Source organism: Notolepis coatsorum, assembly GCF_963971535.1.
Source record: "Notolepis coatsorum genome assembly, chromosome: 10".
Taxonomy (NCBI): domain Eukaryota; kingdom Metazoa; phylum Chordata; class Actinopteri; order Aulopiformes; family Paralepididae; genus Notolepis; species Notolepis coatsorum.
The window spans coordinates 104,110,324-104,125,530 of NC_140174.1; the positions used below are offsets into that span (position 1 = coordinate 104,110,324).

General features: G+C 48.5%; 1 protein-coding gene across 1 annotated transcript in view; it reads right to left on the reverse strand.

Moving 5' to 3' along the window:
- The window catches only part of trpm3 (transient receptor potential cation channel, subfamily M, member 3), a gene marked incomplete at both ends in the record, with an annotated part of 443,339 nt that extends 431,719 nt beyond the window's left edge, over nt 1-11,620 (reverse strand). The window contains 1 exon segment of the mRNA XM_084323130.1: nt 11,417-11,620. Within this exon segment, the coding sequence (XP_084179256.1) occupies nt 11,417-11,620 (204 nt within the window).
- Nucleotides 11,621-15,207: the final 3,587 nt, after the last annotated feature.

Here is a 15,207-nt window from a genome sequence, read left to right on the forward strand (position 1 = left end):
GAGGAGGTGTAGCAGGCAAAGAGGAGGTGTAGCAGGCAAAGAGGAGGTGTAGCAGGCAAAGAGGAGGTGTAGCAGGCAAAGAGGAGGTGTAGCAGGCAAAGAGGAGGTGTAGCAGACAAAAAGGAGGTGTAGCAGGCAAAGAGGAGGTGTAGCAGGCAAAGAGGAGGTGTAGCAGGCAAAGAGGAGGTGTAGCAGGTAAAGAGGAGGTGTAGCAGACAAAGAGGAGGTGTAGCAGGCAAAGAGGGGGTGTAGCAGGCAAAGAGGAGGTGTAGCAGACAAAGAGGAGGTGTAGCAGACAAAGAGGAGGTGTAGCAGGCAAAGAGGAGGTGTAGCAGGCAAAGAGGAGGTGTAGTAGACAAAGAGGAGGTGTAGCAGGCAAAGAGGATGTGTAGCAGGCAAAGAGGAGGTGTAGCAGACAAAGAGGAGGTGTAGCAGGCAAAGAGGAGGTGTAGCAGGCAAAGAGGAGGTGTAGCAGGCAAAGAGGAGGTGTAGCAGGCAAAGAGGAGGTGTAGCAGACAAAGATGAGGTGTAGCAGGCAAAGAGGAGGGGTAGCAGGCAAAGATGAGGTGTAGCAGACAAAGAGGAGGTGTAGCAGACAAAGAGGAGGTGTAGCAGACAAGGAGGAGGTGTAGCAGACAAAGAGGAGGTGTAGCAGGCAAAGAGGAGGTGTAGCAGACAAAGAGGAGGTGTAGCAGGCAAAGAGGAAATACAGCAGACAAAGAGGAGTTGTAGCAGGCAAAGAGGAGGTGTAGCAGACAAAGAGGATGCGTAGCAGGCACATAGGAGGTGTAGCAGGTAAATAGGAGGTGTAGCAGGCAAAGAGGAGGTGTAGCAGGCAAAGAGGAGGTGTAGTAGACAAAGATGAGGTGTAGCAGGAAAAGAGGAGGTGTAGCAGGTAAAGAGGAGATGTAGCAGACAAAGAGGAGGTGTAGCAGACAAAGAGGAGGTGTAGCAGGCAAAGAGGAGGTGTAGCAGACAAATAGGAGGTGTAGCAGACAAAGAGGAGGTGTAGCAGGCAAAGAGGAAATACAGCAGACAAAGAGGAGTTGTAGCAGGCAAAGAGGAGGTGTAGCAGACAAAGAGGATGTGTAGCAGGCAAATAGGAGGTGTAGCAGGTAAATAGGAGGTGTAGCAGGCAAAGAGGAGGTGTAGCAGGCAAAGAGGAGGTGTAGCAGGCAAAGAGGAGGTGTAGCAGACAAAGAGGAGGTGTAGCAGGCAAATAGGAAATACAGCAGACAAAGAGGAGGTGTAGCAGACAAAGAGGAGGTGTAGCAGACAAAGAGGAGGTGTAGCAGACAAAGAGGAGGTGTAGCAGGCAAAGAGGAGGTGTAGCAGACAAAGAGGAGGTGTAGCAGGCAAAGAGGAGGTGTAGCAGACAAAGAGGAGGTGTAGCAGGCAAAGAGGAAATACAGCAGACAAAGAGGAGTTGTAGCAGGCAAAGAGGAGGTGTAGCAGACAAAGAGGATGCGTAGCAGGCACATAGGAGGTGTAGCAGGTAAATAGGAGGTGTAGCCGGCAAAGAGGAGGTGTAGCAGGCAAAGAGGAGGTGTAGTAGACAAAGATGAGGTGTAGCAGGAAAAGAGGAGGTGTAGCAGGTAAAGAGGAGATGTAGCAGACAAAGAGGAGGTGTAGCAGGCAAAGAGGAGGTGTAGCAGACAAAGAGGAGGTGTAGCAGACAAAGAGGAGGTGTAGCAGGCAAAGAGGAGGTGTAGCAGACAAATAGGAGGTGTAGCAGACAAAGAGGAGGTGTAGCAGGCAAAGAGGAAATACAGCAGACAAAGAGGAGTTGTAGCAGGCAAAGAGGAGGTGTAGCAGACAAAGAGGATGTGTAGCAGGCAAATAGGAGGTGTAGCAGGTAAATAGGAGGTGTAGCAGGCAAAGAGGAGGTGTAGCAGGCAAAGAGGAGGTGTAGTAGACAAAGATGAGGTGTAGCAGGCAAAGAGGAGGTGTAGCAGGTAAAGAGGAGATGTAGCAGACAAAGAGGAGGTGTAGCAGACAAAGAGGAGGTGTAGCAGGTAAAGAGGAGGTGTAGCAGGTAAAGAGGAGATGTAGCAGGCAAAGAGGAGGTGTAGCAGACAAAGAGGAGGTGTAGCAGGCAAAGAGGAGGTGTAGCAGGCAAAGAGGAGGTGTAGCAGGTAAAGAGGAGGTGTAGCAGGCAAAGAGGAGGTGTAGCAGACAAAGAGGAGGTGTAGCAGGCAAAGAGGAGGTGTAGCAGGCAAAGATGAGGTGTAGCAGGCAAAGAGGAGGTGTAGCAGGCAAAGAGGAGGTGTAGCAGACGAAGAGGAGGTGTAGCAGGCAAAGAGGAGGGGTAGCAGGCAAAGAGGAGGTGTAGCAGGCAAAGAGGAGGTGTAGCAGACAAAGAGGAGGTGTAGCAGACAAAGAGGAGGTGTAGCAGACAAAGAGGAGGTGTAGCAGACAAAGAGGAAATACAGCAGACAAAGAGGAGTTGTAGCAGGCAAAGAGGAGGTGTAGCAGACAAAGAGTATGTGTAGCAGGCAAAGAGGAGGTGTAGCAGGCAAAGAGGAGGTGTAGTAGACAAAGATGAGGTGTAGCAGGAAAAGAGGAGGTGTAGCAGGTAAAGAGGAGATGTAGCAGACAAAGAGGAGGTGTAGCAGACAAAGAGGAGGTGTAGCAGACAAATAGGAGGTGTAGCAGACAAAGAGGAGGTGTAGCAGGCAAAGAGGAAATACAGCAGACAAAGAGGAGTTGTAGCAGGCAAAGAGGAGGTGTAGCAGACAAAGAGGATGTGTAGCAGGTAAAGAGGAGGTGTAGCAGGCAAAGAGGAGGTGTAGCAGGCAAAGAGGAGGTGTAGCAGGCAAAGAGGAGGTGTAGTAGACAAAGATGAGGTGTAGCAGGCAAAGATGAGGTGTAGCAGGTAAAGAGGAGATGTAGCAGACAAAGAGGAGGTGTAGCAGACAAAGAGGAGGTGTAGCAGGTAAATATGAGGTGTAGCAGGTAAAGAGGAGATGTAGCAGGCAAAGAGGAGGTGTAGCAGACAAAGAGGAGGTGTAGCAGGCAACGAGGAGGTGTAGCAGGCAAAGAGGAGGTGTAGCAGGTAAAGAGGAGGTGTAGCAGGCAAAGAGGAGGTGTAGCAGACAAAGAGGTGTAGCAGGCAAAGAGGAGGTGTAGCGGGCAAAGAGGAGGTGTAGCAGGCAAAGAGGAGGTGTAGCAGACAAAGAGGAGGTGTAGCAGACAAATAGGAGGTGTAGCAGGTAAAGAGGAGGTGTAGCAGGCAAATAGGAGGTGTAGCAGGCAAAGAGGAGGTGTAGCAGGCAAATAGGAGGTGTAGCAGACAAAGAGGAGGTGTAGCAGACAAAGAGGAGGTGTAGCAGGCAAAGAGGAGGTGTAACAGACAAAGAGGAGGTGTAGCAGACAATGAGGAGGTGTAGCAGACAAAGAGGAGGTGTAGCAGACAAAGAGGAAGTGTAGCAGGCAAAGAGGAGGTGTAGCAGACAACGAGGAGGTGTAGCAGACCAAGAGGAGGTGTAGCAGACAAAGAGGAGGTGTAGCAGACAAAGAGGAGGTGTAGCAGGCAAAGAGGAGGTGTAGCAGACAAAGAGGAGGTGTAGCAGACAAAGAGGAAGTGTAGCAGACAAAGAGGAAATACAGCAGGCAAAGAGGAGGTGTAGCAGGCAAAGAGGAGGTGTAGCAGGTAAAGAGGAGGTGTAGCAGACAAAGAGGAGGTGTAGCAGGCAAAGAGGAGGTGTAGCAGGCAAAGAGGAGGTGTAGCAGACAAAGATGAGGTGTAGCAGGCAAAGAGGGGGTGTAGCAGGCAAAGAGGAGGTGTAGCAGGTAAAGAGGAGGTGTAGCAGACAAAGAGGAGGTGTAGCAGACAAAGAGGAGGTGTAGCAGGCAAAGAGGAGGTGTAGCAGGCAAAGAGGAGGTGTAGCAGGCAAAGAGGAGGTGTAGCAGACAAAGAGGAGGTGTAGCAGGCAAAGAGGAGGTGTAGCAGGCAAAGAGGTGTAGCAGGCAAAGAGGAGGTGTAGCAGACAAAGATGAGGTGTAGCAGACAAAGAGGAGGTGTAGCAGACAAAGAGGAGGTGTAGCAGGCAAATAGGAGGTGTAGCAGACAAAGAGGAGGTGTAGCAGGCAAAGAGGAGGTGTAGCAGACAAAGAAGAAGTGTAGCAGACAAAGAGGAAGTGTAGCAGACAAAGAGGAAATACAGCAGGCAAAGAGGAGGTGTAGCAGGCAAAGAGGAGGTGTAGCAGGCAAAGAGGAGGTGTAGCAGGCAAAGAGGAGGTGTAGTAGACAAAGATGAGGTGTAGCAGGCAAAGATGAGGTGTAGCAGGTAAAGAGGAGATGTAGCAGACAAAGAGGAGGTGTAGCAGACAAAGAGGAGGTGTAGCAGGTAAATATGAGGTGTAGCAGGTAAAGAGGAGATGTAGCAGGCAAAGAGGAGGTGTAGCAGACAAAGAGGAGGTGTAGCAGGCAACGAGGAGGTGTAGCAGGCAAAGAGGAGGTGTAGCAGGTAAAGAGGAGGTGTAGCAGGCAAAGAGGAGGTGTAGCAGACAAAGAGGTGTAGCAGGCAAAGAGGAGGTGTAGCGGGCAAAGAGGAGGTGTAGCAGGCAAAGAGGAGGTGTAGCAGACAAAGAGGAGGTGTAGCAGACAAATAGGAGGTGTAGCAGGTAAAGAGGAGGTGTAGCAGGCAAATAGGAGGTGTAGCAGGCAAAGAGGAGGTGTAGCAGGCAAATAGGAGGTGTAGCAGACAAAGAGGAGGTGTAGCAGACAAAGAGGAGGTGTAGCAGGCAAAGAGGAGGTGTAACAGACAAAGAGGAGGTGTAGCAGACAATGAGGAGGTGTAGCAGACAAAGAGGAGGTGTAGCAGACAAAGAGGAAGTGTAGCAGGCAAAGAGGAGGTGTAGCAGACAACGAGGAGGTGTAGCAGACCAAGAGGAGGTGTAGCAGACAAAGAGGAGGTGTAGCAGACAAAGAGGAGGTGTAGCAGGCAAAGAGGAGGTGTAGCAGACAAAGAGGAGGTGTAGCAGACAAAGAGGAAGTGTAGCAGACAAAGAGGAAATACAGCAGGCAAAGAGGAGGTGTAGCAGGCAAAGAGGAGGTGTAGCAGGTAAAGAGGAGGTGTAGCAGACAAAGAGGAGGTGTAGCAGGCAAAGAGGAGGTGTAGCAGGCAAAGAGGAGGTGTAGCAGACAAAGATGAGGTGTAGCAGGCAAAGAGGGGGTGTAGCAGGCAAAGAGGAGGTGTAGCAGGTAAAGAGGAGGTGTAGCAGACAAAGAGGAGGTGTAGCAGACAAAGAGGAGGTGTAGCAGGCAAAGAGGAGGTGTAGCAGGCAAAGAGGAGGTGTAGCAGGCAAAGAGGAGGTGTAGCAGACAAAGAGGAGGTGTAGCAGGCAAAGAGGAGGTGTAGCAGGCAAAGAGGTGTAGCAGGCAAAGAGGAGGTGTAGCAGACAAAGATGAGGTGTAGCAGACAAAGAGGAGGTGTAGCAGACAAAGAGGAGGTGTAGCAGGCAAATAGGAGGTGTAGCAGACAAAGAGGAGGTGTAGCAGGCAAAGAGGAGGTGTAGCAGACAAAGAAGAAGTGTAGCAGACAAAGAGGAAGTGTAGCAGACAAAGAGGAAATACAGCAGGCAAAGAGGAGGTGTAGCAGGCAAAGAGGAGGTGTAGCAGGTAAAGAGGAGGTGTAGCAGGCAAATAGGAGGTGTAGCAGGCAAAGAGGGGGTGTAGCAGGCAAAGAGGAGGTGTAGCAGACAAAGATGAGGTGTAGCAGGCAAAGATGAGGTGTAGCAAGCAAAGAGGAGGTGTAGGTGTAGCAGGTAAAGAGGAGGTGTAGCAGACAAAGAGGAGGTGTAGCAGACAAAGAGGAGGTGTAGCAGGCAAAGAGGAGGTGTAGCAGACAAAGAGGAGGTGTAGCAGGCAAAGAGGAGGTGTAGCAGACAAAGATGAGGTGTAGCAGGCAAAGATGAGGTGTAGCAAGCAAAGAGGAGGTGTAGCAGACAAAGAGGAGGTGTAGCAGGCAAAGAGGAGGTGTAGCAGACAAAGAGGAGGTGTAGCAGGTAAAGAGGAGGTGTAGCAGACAAAGAGGAGGTGTAGCAGACAAAGAGGAGGTGTAGCAGACAAAGAGGAGGTGTAGCAGGCAAAGAGGGGGTGTAGCAGGCAAAGAGGAGGTGTAGCAGGCAAAGAGGAGGTGTAGCAGACAAAGAGGAGGTGTAGCAGGCAAAGAGGAGGTGTAGCAGGCAAAGAGGAGGTGTAGCAGGCAAAGAGGAGGTGTAGCAGGCAAAGAGGAGGTGTAGCAGACAAAGAGGAGGTGTAGCAGACAAAGAGGAGGTGTAGCAGACAAAGAGGAAATACAGCAGGCAAAGAGGAGGTGTAGCAGACAAAGAGGAAATACAGCAGACAAAGAGGAGGTGTAGCAGGCAAAGAGGAGGTGTAGCAGGCAAAGAGGAGGTGTAGCAGGCAAAGAGGAGGTGTAGCAGGCAAAGAGGAGGTGTAGCAGGTAAAGAGGAGGTGTAGCAGACAAAGTGGAAATACAGCAGACAAAGAGGAGGTGTAGCAGGTAAAGAGGAGGTGTAGCAGACAAAGAGGAAATACAGCAGACAAAGAGGAGGTGTAGGAGGTGTAGCAGACAAAGAGGAGGTGTAGCAGGCAAAGAGGAGGTGTAGCAGACAAAGAGGAGGTGTAGCAGACAAAGAGGAAATACAGCCGACAAAGAGGAGGTGTAGCAGACAAAGAGGAAATACAGCAGGCAAAGAGGAGGTGTAGCAGGCAAAGAGGAGGTGTAGCAGACAAAGAGGAGGTGTAGCAGGCAAAGAGGAGGTGTAGCAGGCAAAGAGGAGGTGTAGCAGACAAAGAGGAAATACAGCAGAAAAAGAGGAGGTGTAGCAGGTAAAGAGGAGGTGTAGCAGGCAAAGAGGAGGTGTAGCAGGCAAAGAGGAAATACAGCAGAAAAAGAGGAGATGTAGCAGGCAAAGAGGAGGTGTAGCAGGCAAAGAGGAGGTGTAGCAGGCAAAGAGGAGGTGTAGCAGGCAAAGAGGAGGTGTAGCAGACAAAGAGGAGGTGTAGCAGACAAAGTGGAGGTGTAGCAGGCAAAGAGGAGGTGTAACAGGCAAAGAGGAGGTGTAGCAGGCAAAGAGGAGGTGTAGCAGGCAAAGAGGAGGTGTAGCAGGCAAAGAGGAGGTGTAGCAGACAAAGATGAGGTGTAGCAGACAAAGAGGAGGTGTAGCAGACAAAGAGGAAATACAGCAGACAAAGAGGAGGTGTAGCAGGCAAAGAGGAGGTGTAGCAGACAAAGAGGAGGTGTAGCAGGCAAAGAGGAGGTGTAGCAGACAAAGAGGAGGTGTAGCAGGCAAAGAGGAGGTGTAGCAGACAAAGAGGAGGTGTAGCAGGTAAAGAGGAGGTGTAGCAGGCAAAGAGGAGGTGTAGCAGGCAAAGAGGAGGTGTAGCAGGCAAAGAGGAGGTGTAGCAGGCAAAGAGGAGGTGTAGCAGACAAAGAGGAGGTGTAGCAGACAAAGAGGAGGTGTAGCAGGCAAAGATGAGGTGTAGCAGACAAAGAGGAGGTGTAGCAGGCAAAGAGGAGGTGTAGCAGACAAAGAGGAGGTGTAGCAGGTAAAGAGGAGGTGTAGCAGGCAAAGAGGAGGTGTAGCAGGCAAAGAGGAGGTGTAGCAGGCAAAGATGAGGTGTAGCAGACAAAGAGGAGGTGTAGCAGACAAAGAGGAAATACAGCAGAAAAAGAGGAGGTGTAGCAGGTAAAGAGGAGGTGTAGCAGGCAAAGAGGAGGTGTAGCAGACAAAGAGGAGGTGTAGCAGGCAAATAGGAGGTGTAGCAGGCAAATAGGAGGTGTATCAGGTAAAGAGGAGGTGTAGCAGGCAAATATGAGGTGTAGCACAGGCAAAGAGGAGGTGTAGCAGGCAAAGAGGAGGTGTAGCAGGCAAAGAGGAGGTGTAGCAGGTAAAGAGGAGATGTAGCAGACAAAGAGGAGGTGTAGCAGGTAAAGAGGAGATGTAGCAGACAAAGAGGAGGTGTAGCAGGTAAAGAGGAGGTGTAGCAGGCAAAGAGGAGGTGTAGCAGACAAAGAGGATGTGTAGCAGACAAAGAGGAGGTGTAGCAGGCACAGAGGAGGTGTAGCAGGTAAAGAGGAGGTGTAGCAGGCAAAGAGGAGGTGTAGCAGACAAAGAGGAAATACAGCAGGCAAAGAGGAGGTGTAGCAGGCAAAGAGGAGGTGTAGCAGGCAAAGAGGAGGTGTAGCAGACAAAGAGGAGGTGTAGCAGGTAAAGAGGAGATGTAGCAGACAAAGAGGAGGTGTAGCAGGCAAAGAGGAGGTGTAGCAGGTATAGAGGAGGTGTAGCAGGCAAAGAGGAGGTGTAGCAGGCAAAGAGGAGGTGTAGCAGGCAAAGAGGAGGTGTAGCAGACAAAGATGAGGTGTAGCAGGCAAAGATGAGGTGTAGCAGGCAAAGATGAGGTGTAGCAGACAAAGAGGAGGTGTAGCAGACAAAGAGGAGGTGTAGCAGGCAAAGAGGAGGTGTAGCAGACAAAGAGGAGGTGTAGCAGACAAAGAGGAGGTGTAGCAGACAAATAGGAGGTGTAGCAGGCAAAGAGGAGGTGTAGCAGGCAAAGAGGAGGTGTAGCAGACAAAGATGAGGTGTAGCAGACAAAGAGGAGGTGTAGCAGGCAAATAGGAGGTGTAGCAGACAAAGAGGAGGTGTAGCAGACAAAGAGGAGGTGTAGCAGGCAAAGATGAGGTGTAGCAGACAAAGAGGAGGTGTAGCAGGCAAAGAGGAGGTGTAGCAGGCAAATAGGAGGTGTAGCAGGCAAAGAGGAGGTGTAACAGGCAAAGAGGAGGTGTAGCAGGCAAAGAGGAGGTGTAGCAGGCAAAGAGGAGGTGTAGCAGACAACGAGGAGGTGTAGCAGGCAAAGAGGAGGTGTAGCAGGCAAAGAGGAGGTGTAGCAGGCAAAGAGGAGGTGTAGCAGGTAAAGAGGAGGTGTAGCAGGCAAAGAGGAGGTGTAGCAGGCAAAGAGGAGGTGTAGCAGGCAAAGAGGAGGTGTAGCAAGCAAAAAGGAGGTGTAGCAGGCAAAGAGGAAATACAGCAGACAAAGAGGAAATACAGCAGGAAAGGAGATGATACAGCAGGAAAAGAGAAGATACAGCAGGAAAAGAGAAGATACAGCAGGAAAAGAGAAGATACAGCATGCAGGAAAAGAGGAAATACAGCAGACAAATGGGAAATACAGCAGGAAAAGGAGAAATGCAGCTGACAAATAGGAAATACAGCAGGAAAAGGAGAAATGCAGCTGGCAAAGAGGTATTCCAGTGGGCAAAGGGGAAATACAGCTGGAAATAGAGTGAAAGAAAGAGAAGAGTGGGAGTGAGACAAAGTGGGGAGAAAAAAAAAAGTGTGTGTGTGTGTGTGTGTGTGTGTGTGTGTGTGTGTGTGTGTGTGTGTGTGTGTGTGTGTGTGTGTGTGTGTGTGTGTGTGTGTGTGTGTGTGTGTGTGTGTGTGTGTGTGTGTGTGTGTGTGTGTGTGTGTCTGCATGTACCCCACCAGCTTCAGATTAATTGAAAAGTTTCCCAGTCGAAAATCATTATAGACAGCAAATCACACAAAGCACCTGCTGATTTCAAAACCCTCTGGGAAATTAAGGAAACAATACAACCTCGACTGTTTCCTCGAGGTGAATTTACACAAAAGCTTTGAAATGGTTTATTTTCTTTCTTCAAATAAATATGTCACTCAACCTCACTAAACCAGCACATTCCTCTACACCCAGCTTTCCCCAAAATTGCTTACTCACTGTCATTCCACAGTTCACCCTGCTCTTAAAGGGATATTTGACTTTAGTACAATATGCAGATGTAGATTACTTTAGATAGAGGTAAGATTACAGATTTATTTTTTGAAGTTCTACTAAAGTGAAATATCCCTTTAAATCATTGTCAGCTAATTCAGCCTGAACTGAATAAAGCTGTTTACACCTTTAACATCACCCACAACTGGATAATATACCTCTACTCAGAATCTGTCTACAATATACCTCTACTCAAACACTATCTATAATATACCTCTACTCACACTATCTACAATATACCTCTACTCAAACACTAATAATAGACCTCTCCTCAAACACTATCTACAATATACCTCTACTCAAACACTATCTATAGTATATCTCTACTCAAACACTATCTATACTATAGTATACATCTACTCAAACACTATCTATAATAGATCTCTACTCAAACACTATCTATAGTATACCTCTACTCAAATACTATATATAATATACCTCTACTCAAAGACTATCTATAGTATATACCTCTACTAAAATATCTATAATATAACTCGACTCAAACACTATCTACAATATACCTCTACTCAAATACTATCTATAATATACATATACTCAAACACTATCTATAGTATACATCTACTCAAACACTATCTATACTATAGTATACATCTACTCAAACACTATCTATAATAGATCTCTACTCAAACACTATCTATAGTATACCTCTACTCAAACACTATCTATAATATACCTCTACTCACACTATCTACAATATACCTCTACTCAAACACTAATAATAGACCTCTCCTCAAACACTATCTACAATATACCTCTACTCAAACACTATCTATAATAGATCTCTACTCAAACACTATCTATAGTATACATCTACTCAAACACTATCTATAGTATACATCTACTCAAATACTATCTATAATATACCTCTACTCAAACACTATCTATAGTATACATCTACTCAAATAGTATCTATAATAGATCTCTACTCAAACACTATCTATAGTATACATCTACTCAAACACTATATATAATAAATCTTTACTTAAACACGATCTATAGTATACCTCTACTCAAACACTATCTATAGTATACCTCTACGCAAATACTATCTATAGTATACCTCTACTCAAACACTATCTATAGTATACCTCTACGCAAATACTATCTATAGTATACCTCTACTCAAATACTATATATAATATACCTCTACTCAAAGACTATCTATAGTATATACCTCTACTAAAATATCTATAATATAACTCGACTCAAACACTATCTACAATATACCTCTACTCAAATACTATCTATAATATACATATACTCAAACACTATCTATAGTATACATCTACTCAAACACTATCTATACTATAGTATACATCTACTCAAACACTATCTATAATAGATCTCTACTCAAACACTATCTAACCCTCAACATTAAAATTATTTCGAAGTAACTTTTTTAGGTAAAAAGTATGCTCATTTCCGACCTTGCAGCTTGGTCAGCAAGTAACAGCCACCACATTGACCTGAAACTTCCTGCTTAACTTCCTTGGTACCACCCTCTTCCCAAAATCCATGTTATTGATTGGCCTAGGGGGCGGGGGGGGGCGGGGGGAGGCGGGGGGCGGTCTGAGGGCGCGTGGGGAGAGGGGGTCTTACCGGTGGCTGCTGTGAGTTGAGCCCCCTCTTGGTGGACCCCCCTCTGGTGCTGAGCCTCTTCCACGATTCCGAGAAACGCCCCCTGGTGGCGGGACGTCCCGGCCCGGACGCCCCGGACGTGACAGAGGAGTCGTCCCCCCGCGTGGAGAACGCCCGCTCCCTGCGTGGCTCCCTGCGCTCGGCCCACTTCTTCTTGGAGGACATCGGCGTGGTGGTCTCGGTCGGGGGGTGATGATGTGGGGGAAGTGGGTCACAGCCACACTGGGGGGGCAGGGAGGCCGGTGCTCGCTCGTTACTCAAACCGCCGCTACGGGTGGCATCCTCACTTCACCCACCGCTCCGCTCCCTGCTGAACCAGCTTGATTCACCCAGCTGTTGTCTGCCTGTTTGTTTCTCTTCTTCTTCTTCCTCCTCCTCCTCTTCCTCCTCGGCTTGGAGAAGTGTGCGGGCGGAATCACAACTCCTCTCTTCTACTACCTTTCTCCCTCGATTCTGTCCTCTTCTACTCCGGGAAGGAGTTTGAGAGGAGATGCGCGAAAACCTCACCTGAGGAGTCTCCTCTTTTTCTGCTCTTCTCGTCTTCCCCTGTGTCTTCCTCTGGGAGAGGGGCGAGCGAGTGAGTGAGCGAGAGAGAGAGGAGGTGTGGCAGAGCGGAGGGCGCCGTTTTGCACCCTGTTGCATGTGCTGCTACAGTGGCTCTGCTCTCGCCTGGCGGCTGAGCCTCCTCCTCTTCTCCTCTCAGGGAGGGAGAGGCAGAGAGGCAGAGAGGGAGAGGGGGAGAGGGAGAGAGAGGGAGGGAGAAAGAGAGAGGGAGAGAGAGAGATGGAAAGAGAGAGAGTCAGAAGGAGAAAGCTGATGATTGGTGAGGGGGTATGGAGGTCAGGTAACGAGGATAGAGTGAGAGATAGAGGTGAAGAGAAAGAGAAAAGGAGGAAGAGCAAGACACAGTAAGAAGAGAGAGAGAGAGAGAGAGAGAGAGAGAGAGAGAGAGAGAGAGAGAGAGAGAGAGAGAGAGAGAGAGAGGAGAGAGCAGAGATCCAGAGGCACGGCAGATAATCTGCGTAGGGGTGTGTGGCGCCTGTTGAGTGCAGTGCAGAGCAGAGCCAATATCACTGACAGAAAAGACAGAGACAAAACACCCTGTTCAGTAAGTCACTCTCTCGCACTGAACACCGTTCTCTGAATATCATTTGGTGTTCCTCGAATCAGGACAAAAGGATATCGAATATTAGACACAGGACAATGAGTTCAAACATCATGTATGGTATTTATTACATGAATTATCGGGTGGTCCATGGATCACAGACAAGCTTGTTGACCGCAATGCAGTGTATAGCAGAGTCGCCAAGGAGCCCTCTTCCTCTATTCTAAAAATGGTCTGATATACTGTCTCACCTAGGGTGCCTTCGCTGGCTGACCAATCAAGTGTGAGACACCTGTGTCCTTTCCCATATGATCCAGCTCGGTTATGTAACAAGAAAATGCACAGGCGTCCACCCCGCACTGACCAGCCACCTTTCTGGAGATAAAGGGGCCCCTGTAACCTTGGCCTAAAAGCCTCTCACTGTCAAAGGAAACCACAGTGTTCTCAAATGTCCATGATACTGATTGTACTGTAATCCTATTTATCAATGACTTTTAACTTAAGCAATGTTCCTAATTAACTAATATATATTTATATATGTTATAAGCCTAAAGTCTGACGTTAATTTCCGACACCCACATCTCCCCAACGTCCTCCTCCCGCTCCCTGTTCCCTCATTCACACACTCCCTCTCTCTCTCTCTCCTTCTCCCTCCTTCCTTCCTTCCTTCCTTTCTGATCTCCGTGCATGTTGTCCACCTTTTTCTGTGTCGTTCGTTCACAGCTTGTGCGTTTTAAGCTGACTGAGCCTCCAGCGCCTCACAGCCTCCAGTCTCTTTGGTGTATTTGAAGATTAAAACAAGTGATACAGAACAAAAGCTAGACGCCGCAAACGTGTTCCCTGCTCTCTCGGCTCCCTCCTGTGTCGTCTCCCCGCTCGCATTCGTCATCGGAAAGTCTTCAGAGGCACCAGGGAAAGTTGTGGAGTTCACTGCAAGTGAGAGTTAAAAGCCAGCAGGGAGGATTATAGGGATAGTCGACACTTTTTTACAGAAGGTCTAGATTTGATTTGTCACAAATTGGGAGTCCTTTTCAATGAATCTACTGTACAGAGCACTATTCCGCATTCCTGTCCAAAGCATCCCAACTATAATGTGCCTGTGTCCGTCAGTTCTCTTTGAGGAAGTAAGAGGAAGAGACCGGGGGTCAGAGAGGGAGATGGAGAGAGAGGGGGCAGAGAGAAAGAGAGGGGGTGCATTGGTTAGAGAGAGTGAGAGAGAGAGAGAGAGAGAGAGAGAGAGAGAGAGAGAGAGAGAGAGAGAGAGAGAGAGAGAGAGAGAGAGAGAGAGGGGGGGGGAGAGATGGAGAGTGAGGGGGCAGAGAGAAAGAGAGGGGGTGCAGTGGGGGGGGGGGAGAGAGAGGGGAGGAGAGATGGAGAGTGAGGGGGCAGAGAGAAAGATAGGGGTGCAGTGGGGGGGGGGGGGGGGGGGAGCGAGGGGGATACTAGAGATACTGGTTGCTACTGACAACCCTGCACCACAACTAGCTGGGACTACAAAACGGTGTGCATACTCACTCACTCACTCACTCACTCACTCACTCACTCACTCACTCACTCACTCACTCACTCACTCACTCACTCACTAGCAAGTATGTATACCCAAGCACACAACTGCACAAACACAGATGCACACCGTGTTGTAGTCCCAGCTGTTTTTAGTTGTGGTGCAGGGTTGTCAGTAGCAACCAGTATCTTTAATATCCCCCTTGCTCCCCCCCCACCCCCCCCACTGCATCCCCTCTCGTTCTCTCCCCCATTTCTCTCTCCCTCTCTCTCCCACTGCACCTCCTCTTTCTCTCTGCCCCCTCACTCTCCATCTCCCCCCCTTATATCTCTCTCTCCCACTGCACCCCCCCTCTTTCTCTCTGCCCTCTCTATCTCTCTCTCTCTCCCTCTCTCTCTCTCACACACACGCACACACACACACACGCACGCACGCATGCACGCACGCACGCACGCACGCACGCACGCACGCACGCACGCACACACACACACACACACACACACACACACACACACACACAGCATTACAGTAAGTAAGTACACAAGAGTGCACAAGAGCTTTGAAGAGGCCATATTATGCTTTCTGTGTTTACCCCGTACCTTTAGTATGTTATACAGCTGGAGGTGCATGTAGAAAGTCTGCAGATCCAACCATCAAAGAGAGTTGAGCTGTCCAATAGAAATCACTGTTCTTTGAACTGATTGAAATGCCTTGTTTGTAGTCCAACCTTTTCTTACATTACATAACTATGTCGATTTGAAACACAATATTGTACTATTGGCATATATGTGCATTGATGTTTATTATTGTTCACTCTTGCAATACAAATAAAACACTCTGGTCTGACTCCTGACTTACGTTTCTCTGTTTTTCAAGATGGCTCATAAACTCTTTTCTCTTTCTCTTTTTCGGTTGACTAAAATCATGTGTTTCTAACAACATTTTAGGTGAGAAATAAGATTATGCAATTTCTGGATGTGATCTGCAACGCCTAATTTTTGTTTGATCTGAATTCGGTGAACAGCAGCAGCACAGGAATGAAGCGGCAAATTTTCATTTAAAAAGCCAAAACTGTGTGTTTGAAGCTGACTGAGCCTTACCGCCGAGTGACACAGCCTGCACAGCTGTAACTAGGTGCTTTTT